Source organism: Theobroma umbraticum, unplaced genomic scaffold, assembly GCF_002168275.2.
Source record: "Theobroma umbraticum cultivar Fairchild unplaced genomic scaffold, ASM216827v3 scaffold_44.0, whole genome shotgun sequence".
NCBI lineage: Eukaryota > Viridiplantae > Streptophyta > Magnoliopsida > Malvales > Malvaceae > Theobroma > Theobroma umbraticum.
The window spans coordinates 6,548,435-6,572,115 of NW_018397255.1; the positions used below are offsets into that span (position 1 = coordinate 6,548,435).

The 23,681-nt window shown below is 32.8% G+C and overlaps 2 protein-coding genes across 4 annotated transcripts; both read left to right on the plus strand.

Moving 5' to 3' along the window:
- Positions 1-306: 306 nt before the first annotated feature.
- RGLG3 (Copine (Calcium-dependent phospholipid-binding protein) family) lies at positions 307-10,008 on the plus strand. 3 transcript variants are annotated; one of them, XM_021445152.2, is made up of 12 exons: positions 307-540; positions 1,681-1,856; positions 5,288-5,372; positions 5,486-5,626; positions 5,704-5,817; positions 7,192-7,289; positions 7,390-7,469; positions 7,545-7,650; positions 7,919-8,046; positions 8,130-8,286; positions 8,385-8,441; positions 9,606-10,008. In XM_021445152.2, exons 2-12 carry the CDS (start codon positions 1,698-1,700, stop codon positions 9,687-9,689), a joined length of 1,209 nt encoding a protein of 402 aa, XP_021300827.1. In that variant the 5' UTR covers positions 307-540; positions 1,681-1,697; the 3' UTR covers positions 9,690-10,008. The 3 variants fall into 3 exon arrangements, with proteins under 3 accessions (XP_021300827.1, XP_021300829.1, XP_021300828.1); XM_021445154.2 differs by having other exon boundaries at positions 1,780-1,856; XM_021445153.2 differs by lacking the exon at positions 307-540 and having other exon boundaries at positions 562-1,856; positions 8,133-8,286.
- Positions 10,009-11,756: 1,748 nt separating this feature from the next.
- On the plus strand, positions 11,757-20,246 carry LOC110429445 (uncharacterized). Its single transcript, XM_021445497.2, is given in 11 exon segments — positions 11,757-12,032; positions 13,019-13,317; positions 13,319-14,795; positions 16,409-16,526; positions 16,608-16,693; positions 17,007-17,239; positions 18,592-18,678; positions 18,771-18,870; positions 18,970-19,171; positions 19,252-19,310; positions 19,768-20,246. Coding segments are annotated over 11 exon segments (2,871 nt in total). The 5' UTR covers positions 11,757-11,993; the 3' UTR covers positions 19,939-20,246.
- The last annotated feature ends 3,435 nt before the right edge of the window (positions 20,247-23,681 follow it).

Here is a 23,681-nt window from a genome sequence, read left to right on the forward strand (position 1 = left end):
GGGAATATTATGGAAATGGAACAATTCATGATTCATTGCTGCTGCCTAATTTCAATCAGCACCATTTTCCGGGAATTAATCATAAAATAAAATAAAATAAAAATAGTACTATATGGATTAATAATTAATCAGCCGCATTATATATCTGGCCAAAAAAAAAAAATCATCCACGTTCGTCTACTAGCTACTAGCAAAGTCAACGTGTCCTTTAGAGACCATCATAACGACCCGAACAGAATGAATCCAACGGCTATTACTGGACTGTGAGTCTGTGACGGAAGACGATGTAAAGAGCCCTGTAAGATAGATTGTTTCGTTGCGGACTCCGAAATCAAACTAGTGAACCGCTCGGACAAGAAAAGCCTTGTCAACAATACGAAAAGAAGGAGAAGGAGAAGAAGAAAAGAAAGTCGTCAACAAAAGTGTCTTTATTCATGAATGACTAATTTATTTTTACTTAAAAAGTCTTTAATCTAAATTGCCTTGTAGCCACTGTTTGTTTTTCCTTTCTTCTTTCTCTCTCTCTCTTTAATCAGAAAGGTAACTTTTCTCTCTGTTTTCATGCAAATGGTTTGATCTTTTTTTTTTTTTTAATTTTCATTTTTACAATTTTTTTGGCTGTACATTTAGTCTCTCTTTGATCTGTTTTCTGACTTCATTTCTTTGGTTTGGTAATAAATTTCCATTGATTTTATTAATGGAATGAAATTTGAACTAATTTAGATACAAATTTGATATCGCTGGGAACTAAGTTGGAGTGAAACTAGAAAATCGATCTAATCGAAGTAACAGCTTTTTATCTGAAATGTTTCAACTGTTTCCATAGATTTCTATTTGGTTGCTGAGAGAAGATTATGGAAGAAGTTAAAAGGAAATTTTTGAACTAATTCGACTTTCAGCTGTGGTTAATGTAGAGATAGCTTCTCAGCTTCCAATTGCATTTAAAAGGGAAATTATATGATTTATGATAGATAAAAGGAATTTCAGATAGGTGATGAACGTTATTCTGTTAAGCAGCTTTGAAGATTTTAGGGGTATAGATTGGTTTCTCTGAGTTCAACTCTGTTTTCTTTTTCCGTTACTTCTGCTTGCTTTTTATTGCTATTTGGTTTTTACCAACGCAAGAGTTACCATAGATCAAAAGTCGTCGGTGAAACGCAGAATCATTCATTAAAAGTGAACAAATGACTAAATTGCTAATAGAATTGTTCCATATAGAAGTAAGATCGTTTATATTATTATCCCAAAGGTTAAAGCTTTAGTCTAAAATTTGTCAAAAGTATTGTTTGCTTTTGTATTCAAACTCTCAGTAAAATCATCTCAGTATGCAGGGTTTTCAATTGTTGAAGTTGATTTATGTCTTAACTCTTAATGCGTAAGCTGGAATAGAACTCTTTCTAAAATAAGCAGTACATGAAGCAGTAGAAACTTTCAATCCACACTGCCATGGCTTTTTATCTGTATTAGTTTCCAAAAAATGCATGAAATAGAAACTATGTCTTCTGGCTTAAGTCATATGTTGCAGTAAATCAAGTAGTTATATTTTCAATGCATACTTAGATGTTCTTTTTTGTTTCTTACAAGCTCATTTTGCTGTGATTATATTTTGAGGGATTTGTGTATAAGAAATAAACTAGTCTTTCCTGACGCTTGTAAAGGCATGTTTGTGTTTGGATAAAGGTACCAATTCCTCTGGTATGGGGAATACAGAATCAGGATATGATGATTCTCATACTGACTTTTGGCATCAACCTTCTTACGAACCTCCATCCCATGCAGGAAGTTCAATGGAACACATCCATCGACCTAGGCAGCAAGCTACATTTATACCTGACAATTTCAGCTCTTTGGATCAGGTTTTCACTGTTACTCTGAACTTTGAATTATAGATTGAGGTCAATGGTCATAGGAGATATTATCTGTTAATAGGTTTTTGGTTAATTCGTTATATGAAAAGTAGTCACTATACATGAGATGCCAACACGGAGCATATCCTGATAGTATAGTGAGTTCATGTTTTACTATAGTTGTTGACAGCAAGGCTTGTTTGAAAATCAATACTTTTATATAAAGCGCATTGCTAGTCTCAATTGAAATATGACCTAGTCTAGGTTTGAACTGATTGATTAAATTCAAACCTAGTGAAATAGCAAACAATCAGTTTTAGAATTGGTTGGTTATCATGGAAAGAATAATATGAAGCCAATTTATCTTGCTCAAGTCTCTGTGCAGATAATTAAAAACTAAATGCATTATGTATTGATGATGTTGATCATTATCGGTTTTCATCCAGCTAGTAAAACTTTAAAGGATGACTTGAATGGTTTGAAAATATTGAATGTAGGCCAAGGATGCACATTAGCTGGTTATTAAATACAAGAAGAGATGAAGAGGTTTTGAGGTAGAGCTAAGATCACATGTTGAAGCTGTAAAGAAGGATTTGACATCCATACAACTGTTGGAGAGCATAGTCCTGGATTTGTGGAATGAAGAAAATAGATGAAATTAGAAGAGTTAGGAAAGCTTCATTTAAATTCTAACTTTTTTCCTTCAAATCCAATATAGCTGTGACATAGCAGGACAGATAAATTTTTAAGTCCTTATGAAATTGAGCTGAACAAACTTATTGCCGTTATTTAGTAAAATGGAAACTCATTTCTTCCTTATTTGGTGCTTTTGGGCATTACTTAAAGGACAGGGTCAGCTTTTGGTAGTTATTGAAGAAACTTCAAAAGAGAAATATTAGTTTGAACTGAAATATTGGTATGTAAAACATTATGTATGACCAGGTACTTTCCAGAAGACACTATGAGTGCATATCACATTATCTTTCAAAAAAAAATATAGAGCTTGAAAGGTATCTTTAGCGGTTACAGGAATGGAGGTTCCTTAAATTAACTTGCAAATTATTTTTACTAAATAATGCATTTTGAACATAAAATCACGTAATATAATGAAATTGCTGGACTTTAGAGCTTAAAATATAGATTTAAAAGTGGGTATTAGTGATTGGGAACTGAATCAGATTGTGACCTTGAACTACTATTCTTTTGAGGATTTTGGGGTTTTAAGGAGTGGAAAAAAAAAAAAAAACAGAAAGAACGTTTTAAGAATTTTTATAATTTATTTTTCTATAAGCATGTGGCACATTTGGCAACAATAGTCCCTTTGGTTGGCTAACATGTCTTGACTTAAAACAAGAAAGGAGTATGAAACATTTTTTAAGAGATTATATTGTATAGCAGCATTTTAGTGATGGTTGTGGGCTGCAATTAGGTAGGCCATAGCTTCCTTGTATATATCTGAATTTATTTCTAACATACCCTTCTTCACTTGAAGTTCTGAAAATTGTGCATTTAATTGGTGATGATGCATCTATGGCTGGTTAAATTTTGTCCTCTTCAGAAGCCAAAGGTTCTTTGTTTAAAGAAGACCTTCTGGTCCAAAGGAAAGTTCCCTTGGTAGTTAGTAAGTCATTAGTACAATAGTCTATCAGTTTGATCAAGTTTTGGGTGTTTAGGTATATTTTTGCAATTTTCATGTTGCTGGAATGGGTCTTAGCCATGGTCCGTTGGGTCTAAATTTGGGCCAAGCTATTAGGGCTTTATAAGGCCCTTAATCTGCATAAGTTGCTCTTATTCCTAGCTCTAATGATTTTTTGAATCCTAGATTTTGTTAATCCTAGTATTTACAGACTATTGGTATTCCAGGCTTCCTAGAGTTTAGTTTTAATAAAGATGTAAGTTATTGAGAGTTCTTTTAGGAAACTTATGATTGTGTGATTGTTTCCTCTCTTCTTCTTTTTTCTCTGTATTTATATAAGTATTCTTGGATTAGTGTTCACAGCACAAGGACTGCCTCTTAAATTTGCTTTATACTACTACTGCTGCTTAAAATTTTCAACACTCTTTCCCTACATTTAGTCAAACCGAATTGATTCTTAAACCCTAGTCTTAATTCCACCATGGCCATAAACCTTAAAATGCCTAATTTTCTCAACCTAGCAACTGCAAACCGTAAGTAGGTAAACTTTCCCAAATCTGCTCAGCTATTATTTGTTCATGCAATTTTATTTAGAATTGTTAAGGTGACGAGTTGCACAAGAAGGTTCCAATGTGGCTTATTTTTTCTTTTTATTGATATAAATTGTTAAAACATTGTAACTAATACTTATTGTCCTTCAAAACTTAGAATATTTAGGTATAGCTACATGTTTTTGAGTTTGTATTATTCTATATTTGCTTGCGGGTGCGTTTGAGAGAATGATAGATAGCAAATCAACCATGACTGTTTGCACATACTTCTTGTCTATTAAGCATGTACATAGCTCTATTAAGAGACTACATATCAAGAACCTCAATTCCATGAATTGGGATTAATTTTTATGGAGATAATAATTCATTTAAATTCCTATTTTTAGTGCTCAATTTCCCAAGTTATGGATGTTCCTACTTTCTTAAGATAACAGCATATTAAATATGGTGCAATTAGAAGTATATTAGCTCTATGATAGTGACCTATTTCTCTAAAGATAAGAAAGAAAAATATGAAGCTCAATTTGGCCTTCTTGAAAAGAATTCCTAGCTCCAGCCTGGATGACAGCACCAACTTTTGCAACTTGACATACGGACATGTCCTGCAAAACTAAGCCATGATATTTTTATATTGCATATGTGGTATGTCTTCATGCATACCATCGTATGGTAAGTCAGAAACTTGAAAGTTGTTATAAAGAAATGGGGAAATCAATATTGACATAAAGTTTGAGGTGGATATGGGAAAATTGCATGATAATATCTTATTTGAAAGTGTTTAAGTTGGATGGATGATGGTTACTTGCTATGGGAGATGACCTAATCTTAGCATGAAAATTTTGATGGAGGGTTCGTTTGTTAAATGATGCAATATTGTAATATTGCTTGTGACAACGTAACCTCCCTAGGAGTTAAAGAAGTGTCAGGTAATACTCCATGTGGCAAAGAATACGTTAGTACTTCAGATTTAAAATTGGCATAGATTATAAGGGAAAAGGATATGAAAATTTAGAGGTCATTATACCATTAGAAAACTTGAAAGCAATTGAACTGCAATGTCATCTAATGATCGTACAAGATATAATTAGGATGCATTCTCTTCTATTTCTCAACTTTTTTATTCTGATTTATGAAAATGATGGGTCACTTTATGTATGCATGCATGCATGTATGTATGGTATTTATTTCATTTATTATATGTGTTTTTGAATGGAATATATTTGGTAACAAGAAGTATAATACACATGAATTAGGTTATTTCTGCATTGAGAGAGGCAGGACTTGAATCATCCAATTTAATACTTGGTATTGACTTCACAAAAAGCAATGAGTGGACAGGTAATCTCTGCCCCACCCGCTCCCTGGCTGATTCCTTTTATCTTAATTTATGGTTTTTATGAAACTGTACAAATAATTAGTTGCGAAAGAAGCTCACATTTTGTTGACTATAGGAAAATATTCATTCAACCGAAGAAGCCTTCATGCTATTGGTAGCTCACCTAATCCATATGAGCAAGCAATCTCTATAATTGGCCGTACTTTATCTCCTTTTGATGAAGATAATTTAATACCTTGTTTTGGTTTTGGTGACGGTTAGTACCTTTATATATTATTTGCCTTATGGTTTACCTCTTGAATTAGTTATCTTATTATGCTTGTTTTTGGGTAGCATCAACGCATGATAAATGTGTATTCAGCTTCTATCCTGATCACCGATCTTGTCATGGTTTTGAGGAAGCTCTTGCACGGTACAGAGAGATTGTTCCACACTTAAAGTTGGCAGGTTTTTGAAGATCTTCCCTTCTATTCTGTTTTATTGCTTTAAGAATTTTGCAGGCCATACATCATGTGTGATTTACATATCTATTGTTTTATTCTAATGCCTTCAGTTGAAGAAATTGTCATTTTTAATTTCATGGTCATCATCTAACTTTATTGCTTGGAAGATATTAATGCTCATAAATAATAACTAGTACGAAACAAGTTATTACTCATGAAACACTCGATGTATCATAAGTATGTAAAGGTTTTCCCTATTGGCATGAACATTTAAATAACGAATACGCACATACATAAACATACATATATGATCAACAACAACAAACTAAGCCTTTCACTTCAAGTAGGGTTAGCTATATAAATTACATAGTGCCATCGTGCCTCTGTACAAGTCCAAACCTTGGTAGACTCAATAGAAGTGGGATCCTTTTCCTAATAGCTTCCATCCATAACATTTTGGTCTTCCTTGCTTCTTGACATGGCTGTCCTCTATTGAATAATATCTTTTCTTGGGGGCATATGTTTCTTGTACTCATTCCCAATCTTATCTTTTCTTATAGGCATGTATATCCAATGTAACATTCTCATATTATCCATGCTTGTTTTAATGTATGTTATTACATCGTTTCCCAACATTTGGTCGTGTCCAAATTTGCTGTTTTAAGGATAAAGAAAAGAAGATTCTTGATATCAATTGGGAAAAAAGGGTGAAATTTTGAATAAAATTCTAGGAGATTCCTGCATTTATGCATATTTTAATTTCATAACTGTATAAATCTGTCTTAAAAAATTATCCTGTAGGTCAGGGACAGAGTCACGATTGAATGGTAGGTGGCCCATTGTTGTTTGAGTTAAGAGATAATATACAATATTACATAATTTTTTCTATTATTTTAAAATGAAAATTTTAATTTCAGTTTTTTATTCAAATTCTTAGTTTTGCTCATAATTTTCATGCGAAATGGTTGCAATTTTAGTTTTACAAATTTTTAATTAAATTCTGTAATGTCTTTTATTTTCAATCAAGAATGAATTTATTATCTACTTATTTAGACACATTCACTCGTGCACGCCTTATACACATTTAAACCTTATTTACATTGAATGTTAGAATTTGTTTGTATTTCTTGTAATCTCAAAGATATTTAATTCATACTAAATTTACTGTCTTTTAATCTCAAAGATCTTAGGTTGTGTGGTTCCCAATGTTGTCACGTTTTTAGCATTCTGTTTTCAGTCCAGACTTATAAGCCCGCAATGGTGTATGAGATTTCTCTTAAATGCTATGTGTTTGAGCTAATCCTTTAGTTACAGTCTTATTTAACCTTCAGAATGGTTGCTGAGATTTGAATATGGTAATGTCTTACCCTTGTACCAGGTCCAACTTCATTTGCTCCAATTATTTATGCCGCAATTGACATTGTGGATAGAAGTAATGGGCAGTACCATGTTCTTGTCATTATTGCAGACGGGCAGGTTGATAGAACATGCTTTGTGCACTCAGTCTTAAATCTTTTATCATGTATTCTTTCTCTTCTATGCATCAATCATTTGAGATGTTTATTTGATTTCATAGGTTACAAGGAATCCTAGCACACCACATGGAAGGTTGAGTGCACAAGAACAAGCAACTATAGAATCCATTGTTGCTGCTAGGTAAAGAAGTGCAACTTGTAGTGATTAAGTTTTTATCATGTTCTTGTTGTCTTGATCATGGCATTTGTTAAACAGCCATTATCCTCTCTCAATTATTTTGGTTGGAGTGGGTGATGGACCCTGGGACTCAATGCAACAATTTGATGATAACATTCCACATCGCAGCTTTGACAACTTCCAGGTATGCAAGCAGTGTCTTTGAATCAATATGCACAGAGCAACCTTTCTGCTATGAAGTTTACTGTGTATTTTATTTTCCAGTACATATATAATTGTTATTATTAATGTTGTTTCATGGGCACGCTTGGTCACCATCACAGAGTTGAGCCTGCAATTGCGATGTACTTTTTACATATAGTAATCTCTTTACAAAGAGTTGTCTAATCCAATTTATTTTGTGCTAGTAAGTGAAACCTCTGAAGGTGTTCTGTGCCACCATTTCTTTGCAGTTTGTCAACTTTACAAAAATCATGTCTGAGAACACAGAACCATCAAAAAAAGAAGCAGCCTTTGCTCTTGCTGCCCTCATGGAAATTCCATATCAGTACAGAGCTACCTTGAATATTCATTATGATAAGTAAGGCCATAAGCCAGCTTTCAGTATATCTTTAATTTCAGTTTGGAACAATTGCAAACATAAAATGGTTAAAACTTATGCAGTAGAGAATCAGTAGGTGGACATCATAGACCACTTCCACCTCCACGAGAAGTGATTGATCATGATAATGCTGTTCAATCGATCCCACACATGGCAAACTATGAAATAGCGGAACCAACAGCCCCAGAACAACCTGTAATAGGTTCCCAAGCAGAGCCGGTAATAGGTTTTCTTTTCAATTAAGTTTTCCTCCTTTTTGCACAAAATTGTATTCAAATCCATAGATTGGTCTTGAGATGTGCATTGTGTTCTTCAAGGTCTGCCCTATCTGCTTGACAAACCCAAAGGACATGGCTTTTGGATGCGGTCACACAGTAAGTGCATCTTGATCAAATTATAGAGTTTTTAGATTTCTATCACTAATTTAAAATACAGTGTTTGGTATGCATTTTAGGTAACTGCATTGGGAACATATTAAAGAGAATCTCTTCAAATGAACTATTTAGTAATATGCTTTCGCCTTCAACTTCTTTTCATTAAAAAGCTTTTTATACGAGGTTGGTGTTTGTATGTCTAGGTAGTTCTCACTTATTGTAGTAAACTTTTAGGTTGCTCTCTCTATTCAAAAAAAAGTATTGGCTATACAGGTCTAGGTAGACGCACTGGGAACATATTTCTAGAGATGCTGTTCTGATTTTGATAAGCAATAAGCTTTTCCTCAAGTACTTTTTTTCTTAAAAGAAAACAAAAAATGAGAAGTGTTTATTGTCACATACAAAAGATGCCCAATGCACCCTTAAGAGCAGCTACAAGTTCGAAAAGAGAGATAAGTAAAATGGAAAATGCTACAAGGAAACTGTCAAATGTCATATAGGAACCTTCCATGCCTCATGTGGCATGCTCCATGCCCTTAACATGCAATTTTTTTATCCTTTAACTCCCTGACCATCCTCAAGCTTCTGAGGAGCAATTAAGATCTTGGCGCAACTTAAGGTAACCTGATATATTTAGAAAGCCCATAGATTAAATTTTCTTGTCACATGACTCCACCACCACATCCCTCCATGTTTTTCATAAGCACATATTTCAAGTTATCAGCCATGAGCATCAATCGGAAAAGGACTTCATTCATCTTGTGTCATATTGGGATGCTACATGAGCATAGTGTTGGACTTGGTACTAATTCAACATGCTTAAGTACTAGTTTAGGTGTTGTTAGGTGAGACAGGTTACAAATTTGTCAAGTTTTAAGGTTCAATAGATGCAAATTAGAAAATTTTCTCGTATAAATCTATTTTTTTCTCATTTTGAATTATATTGTTAGCGCCTTAGCAGTCTTGAAGGATTTTTACTTCATCATGCCCTGAATTGAGTTGGTTAAGTGCCTATGAAATGGCTAAAGAAATCTGCCAGAAATCATAGCAGATGTTCTACAAAGCTAAATGGAATACTTTGTATGCACCTCTAACAGTTCATGTGGATGATATGTATGGATAACAGACAAATTATTTATCATATTTATCTTTTCTTGTTCAAAGACTTGCAAGGATTGCGGAACGACAATTTCATCATGCCCAATGTGCCGACAGCCGATAACGACACGCCTGAGACTGTTTTCCTGATTGAGAGAGGGCTTTCCGGTTCTAGTTGTTGAATGCTATGAAACATATCAGGACACCAACAACATCTCACAGAACAAAGCTTGGTTTTTCCTTTTTTCCCCCTTTCAAAGGTCCTACTTTGGAATATTTTGCTTCCGCATAGTTCTTTTCATTTATTTTGTTACATGTAATTGTTTATTTTTGCAATGTCTAGCAATATTTTAGAACTGGGTGGTTGGCGGATTGTTAAATCAGATTTTACTATTATCTAAGTTTTGACATAATATTAAAAAGTTCTCTGAATTATTCAGAAAAATTTGAATAAGTTTTAATTTTTTTATTTATGTTTAATTAAGTTTTAATTTTTTTATTCAAAATTAAATAAATATTTATAATAATTAATTAATTAATTATTATTAGTTAAAATATCATTAGTTATTATGTTCATGTGGTTTTTATGTGATATGCTTATGTTATAATAGGTGATGATATAATATGTTGATGTAATATAATGACATCATAATGTGGATTTCACTAGTGTTAAAATTATGTTAATGTCATGTGAATTTAAAATGATAAGTGATATATTGACAATAATAATTAGTTAACAATTAGTTTTAAGAATTTATTTGATTTAAAATAAAAATATAAAATCTTAATGAAATGTATTAGAAGATTAAGTGTTTATTTGAATTTCTTTAAATAGTTTAAGGGTTTTTTGAGTATTATATTTTAATTTTTTAAAAATATTTTAAATGTATTGAGATTTAAACTTTTGAAATTGTAGATTTTTATTAAATTTTAACTCAATGTATTTTTTTAAAGACATTCATCATATTTAATTCTTATTTCATGATAAAATTATATTTTCAATAACTTTTATGCTTCAATCAAAATAGTCGGTTGAGTTGATTGGGCCGGAAGCTTTGCTTTCATCAATTCAGTGGTTGATTTATTCTTTTATTGATGACTAGTGCAAGCGTCATAAATCTTATATAAGAAAGAAATGAGATAAATATTGAATTTATAAATATTTTTTTATTTCAAATCTTGAATATATAAGAGTATTGTTTTACTTAACATATATATTTTAAATTAAAATGTAAATATTTAATAAGTGATATTAAAATTTATTAAATTATTTAATGATGTGACTTAGTGCACGATCTTCCTCGTGTTTTCATGAGTTGGTATTTTTAATTATTTAACACATCAAACCTAGAGGCGAACAAACTTACGAGGAATAGCTTCAAAATGTTTGTGATTAGATCATAGATCAAATTTATGATTACATAATTCCTTCTTTCGATAGGGTTTTATTTCCTTGTCTTGAAAAATAAAAGCTAATAAAATTAAGATTTTTTTAATTTAATTGTGATTTAGTCCAACAAATTTAAGAACCAATGTCCACAAATGCAACCTAATTAATTTTTTTTCTTAGTTCAGTCCAACAAAATCAATTGTCATTATCAACAAAAGCAATAAAAATAATTTTTTTTATAATATTTTAATTTTTCGAGTTAGTTGCAAAATTAGAGAAAATAGAAGAAATCCAAGAAAAAAGAATCAAATCCATATATAAATTACAGCTTTTCTAGTGTTTTGATTTTAAAAAGTTGTTGCAAATTAATTAAGAAACAATAAATTTTAATCAAAGTTTCAAATTATGCTGACCCCTACTGATAATCATATTTATTTGATAAAAATAACAATATAAAAATTTAATTAAATATAATAAAAAATTAGTTTTTTAATTTTTTAAAATAATTAAAAAAAATTTCAAATATTAAACCTTTCTTAAATTCTTGTCCGAGGTCTTGACTCTAACCGAATTCCTATGGAATAGGAGATATGTAATATAGCTCAGCCAAAACGTCCAGTGTACTTAGCTATTAATTTTTCCAGGTAAAAAAATAGCATAGTTCGCGGGAAAGCTATTGGACTGTCTATTGACTACTTAAGTTAGAACATATCGACGGCTGAGAACTAAAAGATCCTCCAAACGTCCTTGACTCGGTGTATTACATAAGATTAAGTGTTGGTGTTGTTGTATTACACTTGAAGCAGACATCGATCTTACACACGGCGGAGAACGAACGGCCCAGCAACTTTACTCAAACTCCTTCCAGCAGCAGAATAATTCCTCTCTGCCATAAATTATAAAACCCTACATTATTTAGTTAAACTATAAATAAGAAAGAAAATAAAAAAAATATAGTACTAAATAAAACCCAAACTTTCTCTTTGTTAAAGTAAGACCCATTAGCTGGACTGCTTCCCTCTGTCTCCAGAAAGGGAAAAAAAAAAAAAAAAGAGTTTGAATTCATGAACCGGCGGAAGCTTCTTCTCAATGAGAGAGTCGAGGTAATTGCTACCGCTGGTTTTTTTTTCTTTTTAAATGGAAAATTTGATTTATTTTATTGTTCTTTTCTTTAATTTTCAGTTTTTTTTGTTCTGTTTGGTTTCTTACTAAAAAAAGAGAGGGAAATTTGATTCAAAATTGACATTAGTTTTATTTTTTGTTTTGATTTTTCTGATCCACCTGCAAGTTGAGAATTCATTCTAATTTATCCTGCATTTTCTGGGCAGCCAAACAGGAGACTTGTCTTGTTGTTTCTTTCGAAAATTGTGATTTCTTAGCGAAATATTGAAAAATTACATGCGTTTGAGTTGATTCCTGGCCGAAGCCTGGAAATCTTTTGTTACATTGTTTTCATTTGACTTTTTGAGACATGAAGGTTTCGAATCTGAAATTTCGTAATTTTCCCGCATCTTCTGAGTAACCACGCGAGAGCGCATTTTCGCTGGCGATTGTTAATTTTAAAATCATTTGTAATTATATTTTGTTAAAATTGAATTTGAGTAAGTGCATAAAATCTTTATTGGTTTTAATTACTTTTTGAGTGAGATACTGAGATTTGATTCGTGAACACAAATAAATGTTTCTTTTTCCTTTTTTAAATCACAGAAGAGCTAAGTAAAGGAGGCTAAGGCATATCCTAAGTATTTAATCTTATTTTAAATTAAAGAGAAGTTCCAAGCTAATATCCCCATTCTCTGCACTGTCAAAAAATTTCAGTGAGATTAAGTTAAAACTGGAATAGTTCTTAGCTTGAATATGCAAGTTCTTCACAAGTAATTATGCCTGTTTCCAAGTTAAAAAGGTTTTTTGTATATTTAGGTTTTTCTTTGAACCTATCTTGATTGTATGTAAATGAATGTTATGAGTTTTAGTGATGTTTGGTTCCTGTATTGATCAACTTGTTAGTTTTTTTTTTTTTTTCACAAAATGTTGCACTTATTTGGTTTGCTGCTGTGCCGATATGAATTCCATTGTGGCTTGTTTATAGGTTCGCCAGTTTGAGGAAGGTCTGCGGGGGTCATGGCACCCTGGGGTGGTTGTTGGTGTTTCAAACTTATTTCGATCAATTGAATATGATGAACTCTTGTGTGAAGCAGGTGACTCAAAGCTCATTGAGTCCATACCTGTGACGGAGGCAATTGAAGGTCTTCATAGCCGTCGCCACATTCCATCAACCTATCGTGGGCATATACGACCTCTGCCTCCCCTGTCTCAACCTTATTCTAATCAAAATTTGGGTTTTGGGGTTTGTGTTGATGCGTTGTTTGAAGATGCATGGTGGGAAGGTTATTTTGGATAATGATGATAATGCATCTGAGCGGTCTGTGTATTTTCCTGATGAGGGTGATGAGTGCAAATTCAGCATGAGTCAATTACGTGTAGCTCATGAGTGGGATGAGTTTATGGGCATTTGGAGAGAAAGAGGTGTATGGATAATGGTGCAGTTAGCGAAGGAGCTTGAAGGTGATGTTCCCTTGGCTTGTTGTGTAAAGAAAGTTTGGTCCTCCTTACGTTTAAATTATGGGTTCATAAAGATGATCTCTGAGTGGACTTGTGGCGTGCGAACTGTTTGGAAGAAGTACTTCATGGAAGTTGTTCAGGAGATTGCAGTTGGGTCAAGCCGGCGCAATCTTGCTAATCGCAAAATTTTGGCATGGATGGTAGGAAAGAAAGGAAATAAATTAAAGGATCCTGGGGAAGCAAATCCCCATTTAGCTGATACTTTCGTGCAGGCAGGGAGTTGCAATGATCTCAAGGCTGTTAAATCATGTCAAAAGGGAAAGGGAAGAGGTCCTCTTGGTAAGCACAAAGGTAGGAAACGGTCTGTAATGTCAAAATTGAAACATGAGGAGCTATCTACATTAAATACATCTACTAAGAAAAGTCTTCAGGCAGATAAATCTTGTGGGGAAAAGCAAATGACATCAGGTGTATCTCTGATAAAGAGTAACTACAGTATAAATGAGTCTGATCAGATACCTGATCATTTTTCTGATGCTAATAAAGAAATATGTGCTTCTGCTCTTCCCATACAAAAGGAGTCTGGTAAACTTGAATCTGAAATAGACAAGCAAAAGTCTCCTACAGTTTGTGAAAATGAGGGTAATCAGATCTCTGTTGACAGCTCAGGACGAAGTGAAACCCTTTCTTATGCTGTTTCTCATGTTCAAGACAATCAATCAGCCTGCAGGAGTTCCAGAAAGCATGGGCAGATTGATAATAATCTTGCTGGCATTTTTCCAGACTGTAGCAAAGTGCAGGTGAGCAGGCTAGGGTTCTTCTCTGTGATTCACAAGAAGAGAAGATCTTCATTAATGAGAAAAAGGATTTCAAATAAATATCAACGGCCAAATTTAAAGGTTACAAATTCATTGAAGGTGGGGAAGAGGAATAACAAGGCTTTTTTTGTTGTTTATAAGCTGAAAAATGATTCAGTGATGAGGAAAAGGTTTTCAAAGAAACCTAAGCAGGCTGATTCAAAAGTTGAAGCCATCCCAAAGAAAAGGAAGAAAGGCCTATATGCCATACTGAAAGAGGATGACTTAATTTCTGGTCATCATCATCTGAATCTTCCTTTTGATAATTGTGGAAAAAAAGTGAGGCTTAAAGACATGGTGTCTCGTTCTCGTAGGCGCAAGAGGAAGTGGCGATGTCGTGGCTCCCGACTGCGTGATACAATTTGTAGTGTCTGTCACTACGGCGGAGATCTTATTATCTGTGATCACTGCCCGTGCTCATATCATTTAAGTTGCATTAACTTCAAGGTCCATTCTCTTCCTGTATCATGGACTATTTACTCGTGTTTCTGTGGCTAATTTAATTGCAGTATAAAAACTTGTTTACAGATTCCACAAGCTATATACTTAGTAGCACATGCATTTTGATCTTTTTGGATGCTAAAATTCATATGGTAAAATATTGTGTTATATCGAATGCTAATTTTTGGTTTTTGGTGTAACAATAAAATTTTTTAGGTCTGGAAACAGTTATTTGTGTTATTTGGACCAGTGCTTTCCTTTATGCTGGGAGGATTGCGGTCAGGTAGATCATTAGGGTGCTAGAAGAAAAGGGAAGCTTCTGATAGAAACCTGACTTATGTGCAGGGAAAAGGAATCAGAAAAAGAACTAATATAAGTACTAAAATTAATTTAGGGGCTAGCCAGAGACATTTGGTTTTCCCTTTCTGGTACAAGGGAGTAGGTCATACTAACTAATTAACCTTGCTTTTCTTAAGCATTGCTTAATGCGGGCAGAAGCTGTTGAAAACAAGTTAAACTTTTGGTTCTTTAGTTAGATCATATACCTATAATATAGACTGCTGGTTTCTTCTGCTCATGCCAAACTTGATATAAACTGACCAAATTGACAAAATATTGCAATCCCCTTAAAATGGGCGAGGTTCATTGAATGCATGCAGAGCTTTTTATTTCATTTTATTATTATTTTTGAGTTTTTATTACCCTGCCCATCTGGTTACCTACCTGCGCTAGGATGTCTAAACAGACCTCAAACTTGTTTGAAAGAAAAAAAAATGCTTCTAGAACTCTGCTGATTGTGTACAATTGTGCATATGAATATGGTAAATTTCCTTCTGAAGTTTAGTATCTTAGAATTAATAAAGTTGAGCCCTCAGGACACAGTTGGCAATTAAAAATTTTTAAGGTAAAAAATGACCTATTTTATTATGTAATATAGGCATTTAGGATTTTTTTACTTTTTTTTTCTTTTGGGTTCTTGGCAGAAAGGTAACCAAGGGAGAGAGAAAGAGAGGCTGGTAGAGGGACAGGTAAAGGAGTGGGCATTGGTGGTCCCTTGGTATCCAAGGCTAGGGAATAGAGAGAGCAGCTCCTTCTTGAATTTAGTAGTAGATAAAACCTGAATTTCTTTGATTACATCAATAAGAGTGCTTTGTATGGCATAAAACCCTGATAAGATTAAATCCTAGTTATTAATTGACTCTTAGTCTTGGTTGTCCCAAAAAGGCATAAAACCCTTATAATTAAAACATGATACAGTATTGCAGTGTCATGCTGCTGTATTTGCTATGGTACCACTATAGGCCTTTTTTCTCCATGCACACTTTCAGAAAGTTTTTGGTTCCTGCAGAAGCCAGGATAAATCATCATTGAGTAAGTTTTCTTTGTGATTGGGTTCTTAATCTGTTCATTCAATTTGTCCTTAGAGTTAAGCGTGGCACTGAAATGGATGAGATTTGCTTTCTTTTTGAATACATAATACATTATTTTATGAAGGGATTGTGGCTGATATAGTATGAATTTCTAAATCCCTTAGTGTATATACTTCATAGTATTGGTGCATTAAATACGATTTGCGGTTCATTTTGATTGACTTTTGCATCATGTTTTTCTTGTTTCAGGATGTACCTAGTAAAAAGTGGTTTTGTCCATCTTGCTGTTGTGGACTTTGTGGCTTGAGAGATTCCAAGAGTTATAGTGAACAGTTTACAAATGCTTGTCTCCAATGCTCCCGTCAATGTGGGATTGGTTCATCGGAATTTGTTTAAATCTGTCATTTGTACCACCGATTATTTAACAAATTTTTATATTTTCTTGTAGATCATGTTACTTGCCTGAGTGAAGTTCAGAATCTATCTCCTGCAGAGCATCCATTCGAGAGTTTTTGTAGTGAGGCTTGTTATAAGGTATAATTCCCTTTATAGTGTCTAAGCTCCTTTAAGGCTGTGATTTAATAGCTTTTAGGAGCTGCTTTATCCATCCACCCTGATCCTGTATTAGTCTCTTTCTCTTTTTCATGCTCTAGGTTGCTTATTCAAATGATTTTGAAAAGTTTGGTTCGCTGAATTCCAGAATTGAGTTATGTTCAGGGTGTTTTTTCTGGATCTATTCGTGTAATTTTGCTGAATTTTCTTGTCTGCTTGAGTGAGACCAGGAGACTGAGATTTTTTTATATTTCAACGTGGTTATGATATAAGGCAACATTAATGCCCTTTGCAGTTGTGTTCTCAACTTCATCAACTTTTGGGAATTTCAAATCCCACTGCTGTGGATGGCTTAAGCTGGACGCTGATGAGATCGCTAAAAACTGTCTATAAATTTCCTGATATGTCAAAAACTCACACCTGGATTAAGCTATCCAGTGTACTAAAGGTTATCCATGAGTGTTTCGAACCTGTCAAGGAGCCTCATACCAAGAGAGATCTGGTCAGAGATGTTCTTTTCAATTCAGTGTAAGTTTTTTTTTTTAATTATTCAAGTTTGGAGATGATTAAATAAATACTGCTACCCAGAAGGATATATATTATGTAAGATCATTGCTAAATGACACCTGAATTTAGATCATTCTGTAATCATAATCCAGCCAGGGACTCCCCATCTTCTTTCATGGATCATGAAAATGTTGGCTTATTATCCTATTCTTGTCATGATTGGCGTTGTCTATGTTGCCAGATTTTACTACATGTTGCTTGCAATTTCCTAGATCAAATTTGAGGATAACAGATGTTTTCTACATGTCATTTGTGCCTAAGTTTATTGTTGGTCACAACAAAAGGGCGCCACACTCAAACTTGTATCTCTGCCTCAGCCTATGGCTCTCAACCACCTTAGCTAGGCCCTGGTGGCTATGTACATTTTTAAAATGGAAATTTCCAGCTATCCATTTTTCCTCAGCTAAATGCACATTTTAGAATCTAACATTTGTCAATTTTTTCATTTTAGTATTCAATCGATTGTTTCGTTCAAGTAAGGATTTAGCTTTTTGGATTTATCCATTTAAGGAAAAGCTATTGCAAAAGTTAGAAAATACAATTAGTAAGACTAATGATTGCCTTGTGAAGGTATTCTTAACAAATATAAATTTGAATCCCTTAATTCTATTAATGGTAATTTATTAACTTTTATCATCAATTTTTCTTAATAAATCAATCGAAAAGGTTGCATCTTAATTTGAATGAAATAATAGGTTCAATCCTCAAATCAAAATTTGGCAAATGTTAGATCCTAAAATTAGCATTTAAGCCTTTTTTTCTCAAGGAATTTAGATCTTATGAGCTTTGATAGGTGATTTGATCTGGGCCTAACATTGGAAGTAATAATGAGTGGTTGGTAATGTTTACTCTGTTTACTTATTTGCTTGATCATCCTTTGATGTTTCCTGGCTGGTCAATCTGCTGGTTTGAAGAACTTGGGTTGCCATTGGTGGTTAAACTGTTCACAGTGTTATTCTGTAGGCCTGCATTTCTGTTCAAACAAAAGGGTTTCTGTATCTAGTGTTCTGTTCTTTCTAATGCTTCTTTTTGGAATGGTTTTAAGAGCTTACATTAATTCTCCTTTTGAGTCGCTTTCTGTTAATTTTTGTTGGACATAGGACTAACACTTTCTGTGTTGGAAATAAACTCTTTATGTGTGTGTGTATACGTATGTGTATATATATACATCCCCCTTTAGTTAAAATCCTTTTAAACCAGGCACAGAGGAAAATCCTGTTACTTAGTCATTTGTAAAAGCTGGATCTTACATTAACTTTTGGTTACTGATACTTATCCTCTCTCTTTTTGTCTGACTCATACTCTCATTGAAGTTCCAAACTGAAACGATTGGATTTTCGTGGATTCTATGCCATGGTTCTCCATAATGGTGATGAAATTTTATCTGTAGCCACAGTGAGGTAACTGCTTTCTTCTCTTTTATTTTCATTTTATAGAGTGTTATGGAATGTACTCACCCATAAGCTTCACTTTCATTGTATTTGATTTTCAGGATCCATGGACTCAAGGCTGCGGAGATGCCTCTGATTGCTACGCCTTTCCAATATCGTCGGCAGGGTATGTGCCGACTTCTTTTGCAGGAGTTGGAGAAGGTAGTTTCCTTGGACCTGCTCTTCCATGTTTTAGGTTTGTGTGGAAAAGGGTCAAATATTTCTATAGTGAATATGAATGCAACATATTTTCATTTGCAGCTGCTCACTCAATTGGGGATTGAGCGGTTAGTCCTGCCTGCGATACCTCAACTGAGAGAAACATGGGAAAAGTCCTTTGGTTTCTTGGAAATGCCTCTTTCAGAAAGGCTGCAATTCTTGGGCTACCCTTTTTTGGCCTTTCAAGGGACCATAATGTTACATAAATTCCTTAAAAACTCTATGAATAATAAGGAGATGAGAGGTACCACTTATGGAGCTTGCCTTATTATTGAGAGACAACTGTATATTTTAACATTTATTATTCTTTCCTGGCTTTCTTAGTCATATATTATGCAGGAAAATCTCTTGATTTGGGAGGAAATATGTCAAATGTCGGTATGGTAAGGCTTATCTTTTGTTTTGTGTCTTTTATGCCATTAATATTTTAATATTTCATTTTAAGGTTCCATAAATTCACAACCTTGTTTTTTAAGCACTTTGTTCTGGATCTCATTAAATTAGTGTAAGCTGTTTTTATGTTAATATATATATATATATGTATGTATGTATGTATGTTTGTATGTATGCATGCATGTATATGTATATGTATATGCAGTTTCTTCAAACTTCTTTCCCCATATAATTTACTTTAAGAAGTTGATTAATCCTACATATTTCATTTGGGTCCAATTACGAAGTTTTTGTTTTGTAAATCAGTTGTCTATCTGCTGGTAATTTTAGAATTTGAACATTTTATCAAATTCAGTGCTAATGCCGGTGTTCTAGTTGTCTTGATTTTACTAACAGAATCTATTTTTTGACAAAAGTTCTGATCTTAATCTTGTTTTAATGTTGTAGAAGCTCAAGCAAGGGTCAGATAGCAAGGACAGGTTCTGTGGCTTGTTTTACAAGCGTAGGCCGAAAATGAAAGTTACTGGGAAAGAAAATTTGGTCAACAACTGTGGTGGACTCACGCAGCTTTCTGAGAATTTGCACAAGCGGAGACGAATACTGGCTTGCAGAGATTGAAATACTGATGAGGTGCAGTAATTAAGAACTCAAAGGTGAACATCTATCTATACTGCTTTTAGGCACTTATTTTGTTCATTACTGTCAGTGCCATTGCAGTAAAATTTCAAATATAACTAGCGGACTATAGTCACCCATTTTGTTTATGTGACTTACAAACATACAATTTGCACCATTTCTTGAATTGTGCAATTATGAGCTGTCTGACTTGCTAATATTGAACTCTCACCAGATTTTGAATTATGCAAACTCTTACTTCTGATAAACAGAATACAAAGATTTTTGAATAAGATTAGTTTTTAAAGATAGCAGTATTGATTTGTATCTCCATTTAGCAGCTTTTTCTCTACTTTAGATAGCTTCTGTCTGCATGTTATTTTACTGAATTTTGATGTAAACTTCTGTTGGCAAATGGGAATACATATTCCAGTTGTGTTCTATTAGCTGTTGCTCATGGGATCACATCCATTTGGTATCATCCAGGTGATCCTGTGTGCCAGTCATCCTTTATGTCAAATAAGGTATTATTGCATAAATATTCTTTTAGTATGATTAATCAACCCCAAAATTATCATTGTTACTACATCACCCCTTAACATTGATGTTCAAACAAAATTAGCCATACGATATAAATGCACATATTTATACTATTTACTGTATGTAATAGATTAATATATAATAATTGCATAAATAGCAATATGAGGTTTATTATATAGAAATAAATGTATTAAATGTATGTGTATACATATTGTCCACACATATGTATAACCATTTCTGTATTATAGGAATGTATTTGATTATACACTTACATATACATAAATCAAATTAGGGGCAATTTTTTCATTAAGAAAAGATAGTTCATTTTGTTAGAGGTGAGGCTCTAAACCTAACTTTATATCAAACAAGGTGATAAAGCACCTTTGATGAAATCATTAATGATCTAAGATTATATCATTGGTGATAATTTATTCTTGAGGTGATGAATTCATTCAAATGATGAGATGTTGAGGTACATCAATTACCAAACGAAGTTGAGTGCTTACCATGGCAAATAGGTTTCTTTCTAATAATACTCATTGTAGCTGATATACAAGTTTGTAACTAAAACTAGGGCAAAAGATGCATTATATTGAGTAGACCGAATTCTTACTCATGTGACTTGATGTGATTGAGTTTGATATTCTGATAAGAAAAGGTATGCTTCTCTTAAATATTCTAGCGTTATACACACTGAATTTTTTGAGGCTAATGGCCTATGTCATTTGGGTTTTTCTATCCATGATTATATATATGAAGGGATGAACTTGTACTTGATACTTTGAGAGCAAGGCACGTGGGAACTCTGTTCTAGAGATGTGGATGGTTATTTTGGATGTCGTGAATGGTAACCACGGTTTGAAGTGATATTCTTTGAAATCATTGCTATGGGCCTAGTTTGAAGTGATGTATTGTGAATGATAACTCATTGACCAAAGTAAGAAAAAGGGATACTAGACTTTGCATGCCTTTGCTTGTCTATATGAACCATGGTAGGACCTTTGCATTGATTTTGTGGTGGGTTGCCTAAGGTATTAGAGTGATTTGACGTTATATTTTTTTGTGGTCGATAAGTTTTAAAAAGTAGCCCTTGTATGTTTGAAAGTATCTTGAATCGATATTTCAAAGATTATCTCTCAAGAACTGTGTGTGCATAGCTTGATTGAAAGTACAGCCTTGGACCAGGATGTGAATTCACAAGTCAACTTGTGGGAAATTGTGGTAGACACTAAATAGCAAATTCGATGTTGATACCTCGGAGTTTTTCCTTGAAGAAGTGTGCTTGCGTAATTTGACTAAAACTATGGTCTTATACCAAGATGTAAAATTTGTAAGCCACTTGTTGATATAACTGTTGTAGACATTGAATATTGCAACAAGAGTTGGGTGACCATACTCATTGGGATGAAGTTTTTCATGTTCCAGAATTTGCGTGACTGATGGTGAGTAAGATTGCAGGCTGTAGTCCAGAGTTGTTATTTCCCCATTCATTTGATTCTTTATTGCCCACCCATGCTCAATTGCTGAAGCAATGATGTTTGCTAGCTACATGTTGCAGATTCATGATGAGTTACCATATTAAGTGCAGATTCGCGGTATCTTATCTTATTTAAATATACAATATTTTTATTATATTGATTTTTTTTATTTATAAAAGAAATTTATTTTGATTTAAGTTTGCTTTGATCTTGATATCTTTTATATGTGTTTTGATATTACTTGATATGAACTCACATTTTCAACTTAAAAAAAGTGCCTATCAGATGAAAGATGATCCGGACATTTTATCCCAGCCAATTATCTAAGTCTTATTTTCAACAATTCCAAGTTACTGTTAAGTTTTTCTTCTCTCTTAAGTTTTATCCTCTAGAAATAATTTTTTTTCCTTGTTTTTAATGGATTTTTATCTTGAAATCGGAAAATATTCAGATTTATACCATAGCCAGCTCTAATAATTTATCGTCAAAATCAAGCAAAAGAAAATTACAATATCGAATATCAGTATAGAAGCTAGAGAAGCAACCTCATGCAATAAGTTTTGTAATAAATCAGCTGGTTTCCTTGCAAACAATAATAAAACTTTCTTTAATAATTACAAGATAAGAATGTCCGTTCGCTTTGATTGCTTAGACTACTTCTTACAAAAAAGTTCCTAAAATGACTTAATTAGGACAAGTTTAAGAAAGAAAAAAAAAGTTCAAAATACGCATCAAATCTTTACATTCATACATCTTGTCTAATTTAGTACTTTTATTCAAAATAAAAATAATTTAATTTTTTTGATTTTAAGAATTATTTCAATTTAATCTTTTTTTTTAATAATATTTAATTTTACTATTAAATGTGTTGATGTGACACTAACGTGACACTTTTGACGTCATGTCATTACCATGATAACGTGACAGTGTCATGTGGTATTGACATGATGGCATGACATTAACATGCTGATACCTTAATGTTATGTGATAACGTTAATGTTGTAGATCGAGAAAAAAATTTATAAAATAAATTTGTGTCAGATCATAAGATTAAATTCAACAAAAATATATATTATAAAGATAAATTAAACAAATTGAGGTGTTTAGAAACTAAATTGAAACAAATATTTAAAAATTATAAATCTTTGAGTAGATAATACATACACTTATTAATAAATCAAATATTTAAGTGTAAACGATTTATGATGTTAAAAAAAATATATAAATATTTTCTTATTTAATTATTTGATTTTAAAATAGGTACATTAATTTATCTTTTTTATGAAAAGTAAATTTGAATTTTCCTTTCATAAAAAAATTTTAATAGTTTATTTTAGATATATACTTATAGAATGATAACATCATCATTTATACAAGATCCTAAAAATGCTTAAAATTAACATTTCATTTTTGTAATTATAAAAGGCCATAGTTACTTTTGTCTTTGGCCACCCATCAATCTTCTTCTTCATTCTTTGTTTTTCTCATTAAAAGTTTAATTCAACGATTAATTATTACAAAATTAAGATAATGATGACAGATTTACGTTTTTTAATCTAATTTGATCTTTTTTTTCTTAAATTTTAAGTTAAAGATCAAACAGCTCTCTAATAATAGTGTCTGTATGTGTCTGAGCCTCTTATTATATACATAGAATCTTAACAGCTCTACTCTTTTAATTTTTTATTTATTTTTTATGTTTTTATTTTGTTTAATATTTCAGGTTAT